The 4,750-nt window shown below is 31.8% G+C and overlaps 1 protein-coding gene across 1 annotated transcript; it reads right to left on the reverse strand.

The window, feature by feature from the left end:
• Positions 1-1,215: 1,215 nt before the first annotated feature.
• Positions 1,216-2,155, reverse strand: LOC108462087 (glutaredoxin-C9-like). The gene is made up of 2 exons (XM_017762085.1): positions 2,046-2,155; positions 1,216-1,639 (listed from the first exon to the last, which is right to left on the reverse strand). Exons 1-2 carry the CDS (start codon positions 2,153-2,155, stop codon positions 1,216-1,218), a joined length of 534 nt encoding a protein of 177 aa, XP_017617574.1.
• Positions 2,156-4,750: the final 2,595 nt, after the last annotated feature.

Below are 4,750 nucleotides of genomic sequence, written 5' to 3' on the forward strand. Positions count from 1 at the left end.
ATGACCAATTTCCTTATACTCACTAAATTAATAATATTTCCTACTCATTTGTCGGATTTAGTGATCTCGAATCACTGTTCCGACACCACTGAAAATTAGGCTGTTACACATTTTACCTTTCTGATGAAGTTGTAAGGACGTTTTTGAAAAAAAGAAGAGGTTATTCTTTATTTTAGTGCTGAATATGTTGGTTTTCAGCTCTTTTTTGAAAAAAAGAAGAGGTCATTCTTTATTTTCATGCTGAATATGTTGGTTTTCAGCTCTTCTGCCTATGTTGTTTTATTATAATATGCTCGTTGCTTGGTATTTTTTCACTGTGGATTCAAACCACGACATTGCCGCCACACCAAAAGTTTTTGGTGGCATTTGAGTGTGGCCTTTGGAGTTTTGGCTTAGGCATCCATATTCATTCATGCAAATACTTTGAACTCTACCAATTGGAAGAATTGAGATGATGCAAACAGAGGGATGTTGAGTTCCTAATCCTAAAATCCGTTCATAAAAACTATCATCTACCACCTGGTTTTGGAACGAGTCCCATCAAAAACCAATTGAAGATCTAGAATCATCTCTATCGGAAAAGGATTTTCCCTACTAAAATACCACTGAATACAAGCTTATCTTATGTTATGTTCTCAATTTATTCAAACATTTGGCTATCCATCCGCCAGGGGACTAATAAATTGGTCCATCCTATCAACATGACCGAGTTTTTTCATTTTGTCTTGGGATAAATTAGGATTTAGGTACCTTATCCTATGTTTAGACTGACAGGAACACGACATCTGCACATGTGCTATCGCAATAAGAGTTAGGTGTTATGTCATACCAAAAACAGAGAGGTATCACTAACTTCCATGTGATACGAAGACCATACATCTCATCTTTAGCACCAAACAAGAACACAAAAGTCTGTAACATTCAAACAAAAAAATATTCATTGAAGAAATCCTGGAAACATATTACCAACACTGATCAATAAAAAAGAGGTCTTCCATTTCCTTAATTGAGAATCATTGTAATAAAATCAAGAAACCCCATTTTGATTTCTATATTCATGTAACAATGTTACATTCCCAATTGGGTTAATTCTGAAACCAAAACCTATTTTGATTTCTATATTCATGTAACAATGCTACATTTCCAATTGGGTTAATTCTAAAACCAAAACCTATTAGAGGAGGGAGAAAAATACAAGATGAATCAAAGTCAAAGTCAAAGCCACAAGGCACCGGCATCTTTCAGCACCGGAATCAAGTCGCCGCTAATATGAGTAGCCATGACTTTATCCAATCCCCCAAACAACCTCCCACCAATAAACACAGCCGGAAGCTGAACCATTTTATTGTTTTCAGTACCTTTGCAAATCGTGCCTAATTCATTCAAAATACCAGCCTCATTCTCTTCATCAATCTCATGAACCGCAGGGTTTACGCCCAGTGTCAGCAGCAAACGCCTCACTACATGGCTCATACAACAACCTTTCCTGGCCAACACTATCACAGCGTTCTCCGACACTATATTAAGCACGTCTTTCCCGCGTCTGTTGTTGCCAAGTGTTGTTGTTGAACGGGCACGATGGGAAGTTGCGTCGATGCATGGCAGCGGCCAGGATTTGTATGGAATTGCTTGTTGCATCCTGAAAATTTTAAAAGAAATAGCAAAGAACTAGACACTAGTAACATGAGCAAGAAAGCAAAAGAGAATATATCTTATACATATGTAGGTGTGCCTGTATATATATAGAAGCAAGTACGGGTAAAGAAGGGGATTTTGAAAGGGTCAGGCGTCAACGGCAGTTAGGCTTACGCAGTTGGGTTGTTTAGCTTAGTAGGTGACGTAGATCTGGTGTAATTTTTCGCAATGTCCAAATACAAACAACTAAATAATAATGTGTTACCGAGTCTTTTCTTTTTTTCTTCAGATCCAATGTATAATGAAGAAATTAAAATATTTATTGGTTATGAAGAACACTGTTGCAAGCCGGGATTTTAAGGAAGAAAACAGGGGAATGACGTTTATCGAAATTAAAGAAAACAATGTACGTAGACAGAAGAGAAGCTTCTTGATTAGACAAATCCCATGCTTCTTGTCTGCATAATCTTACGCCATCATTGCATTTCATGACCAACATTCCATCATCTGATGGATGCATGTAACAAGTCCTTCGTTTTTAATTATGTCATTGTGACCCACACGCCTAGTCGGTGAGTTCAATGATGAACATTAAGAGAGAAAAGGTTGCCGGCGGACGATGCGGGAAGCGTAGGTCAGCCAAGTGCCAGCCCTGGCCTGACTGACTCAGGCCAACTTACGTCAACAAATGTGTTTTATTGTATCACGTGTGGGGCCCACCACGTGTGAAAGAGGAGAGCAAATGCCGGTTCTTTTTCAAAAATAACTCAAATAAATTAATTATTTATAAAAATAATCTACTTACCAAATCATGTACGAAAATGATTCGTTTTGAACAGTAAATTCTTATATCATCGTTGTAATTGACGGCATCACCTTTCATAATCGGCCAATTATTGACAGGTTTTTTAAAAACAATTTTTTTAGATGTTGTCGTTGCTATTGACAGCATCAGACTAAAATGTAATTATATAAAACGTTTAGAGACCTAATGAAACAGTTACTCCTTTTAGATAGAATAAAAAAGAGTAGCACCATGACTTTCGATTGCACCCAATTAAATGCTTTTAAAATTTTAGTCTAATTATCTTTTTTTAAAATTAAATTTAAGGGCGTAGTCCTTAAAAATATAATATTCACAAAATTAAACTTTTTTATTTTTAAAAAATAATCTTAAAAACTATATAAAATTTTATTTAAAATTACTCAAATATATCCTAAACAATTTTTCTCAAGTTATAAAAAAAATTTTGACTTGAGCAAAATTTTGAGAAATATATTTGAATAATTTAAATAAAAATTTTATATAATTTTATTAATTTTAATGTTTAAAAATAAAAAAGTTTATTTTTTCTTATTATATTTTTAAGTGTTATTTAAATCTAATTTTAAAAGGCACATACCTAATATACAAATAGATCAAAATATAAAATCATTTAATTGAGTGCCCCAATCATTACATCACCTTTTTTTCATCCAATCTAAAAAATTATTTGCTTCATCAAATCTTTAAATTTTATATAATTACACTTTAATCCGATATCGTCAATAGTAATGATGACACTTAAATTCATTATTTAAAATAGATATTTTTATACATAATTTTACAAGTGAATCATTCTCATAAATAAATAATTTATTTAGGTTATTTATGAGAAAAGGTTGCAAATGGCGTGGTTTGGGGGAAAATAATAAATAAACAAATAATAAGACGTGGAACTTCCCATCCCCAACTGAAAAAAATGGGGAAACTTGACGTCATAAGAAATTGGGGTTTTGCCAGCTATCCCCTTTTTGCCTGTCGTCAGGTACTGTTGTTATTTGCTGCTTCAGTGTGTAGATCTCTGTTGGGACCCAGCTGAGGTGGAGCACCGTCTCAGATATTTTTCTTTATTTTTAGTTGCCTTGCTGACGTGGGGTTCGGACTTCTTGGATCAATTCAAAAACTCATAGCGTAAAACCAATGTAAGGCCTAAGCTCACGTGGTTGATGGATAAGGTAAATGTGTTATTCTCACCATCCATTATACAACTAATTTTGTTATGTAATAAATATAACTTATTTTATCCTAACAACTGTTTAAATTAATTAAAACTTTACATTTTAGTAATGATTTTTCCTTTTAACTTTATAAAAATTAATATTTATTATGTCAGTAATTAATTAATTTTAAGTTTAAAATTTATAAATTTAGTAATTTTATTTTTAAAAATAATAAAATAAATAATTAATTGGCGATGTCTCAAATCGAAACCTGCACTCCTATTAAAAAATAATCCAAATTGTATTTTTAATATTTTTTGTTTAGGAAAAAAATCCTAACCAAAATCTTAATCCTAAAGTAGTGTGATTATTACATCATAAACTACAAAACAAGGAGACGCCGAATTTTGGGGTTTTAGGATTTACACAATTAACAAACCTAAGAATTTGGATAACAGACGTCACAACCTTTCATTTCATTTAAGACCAAAATTCTTCCGCCCAAAAAAATGTCAAAGTTTGCATATTTTAATGCCATACGGTAACCCTATCAAACAAGTTGGCATGAGCTATGTATTTACCCTAGTTTCAAGTTTTCTTCACCCTACATCTAGTTAGTTATTGACCAGATTTGACCCAAATATAGGGCAGAAGACAAAAAAAATAAAAAATTTATTTGCTTTATTTTAAAGGGTAAACTATCTATTTGATCATTCAATTGTTAGGGTATTTTTATTTTGGTCACTCAAAATGAAATTCTTACAATTTAGTCATCCAACTTTTAGGGTACTTTCATTTTAGTCATACAAGTACTAAATTTTTAACGACGGTTAACTATACACAACACGTCATTTTTACAATTTTATTTTAATCACTCAACTTTTAAGTCGCTTTTATTTTAGTCACTCAAATAATGTTTTTAAAGTATTAATTAGGGAAAAAATTAAGTATTAAAGTGAAAAAGTAATAGAAACTAAAATAATACACAAAATTATCAAATTATACTTGCTTATCCCATTGTGAAACTTTAAATATTTTTAATATTGAAATTTTAAATTTCAAAACATCACACTATATTGAATAATTTGTTGTAATATTTTATCCATTAATAAAATCAACCAATTTGCTACTA

This window comes from Gossypium arboreum, chromosome 3, assembly GCF_025698485.1.
Source record: "Gossypium arboreum isolate Shixiya-1 chromosome 3, ASM2569848v2, whole genome shotgun sequence".
NCBI lineage: Eukaryota > Viridiplantae > Streptophyta > Magnoliopsida > Malvales > Malvaceae > Gossypium > Gossypium arboreum.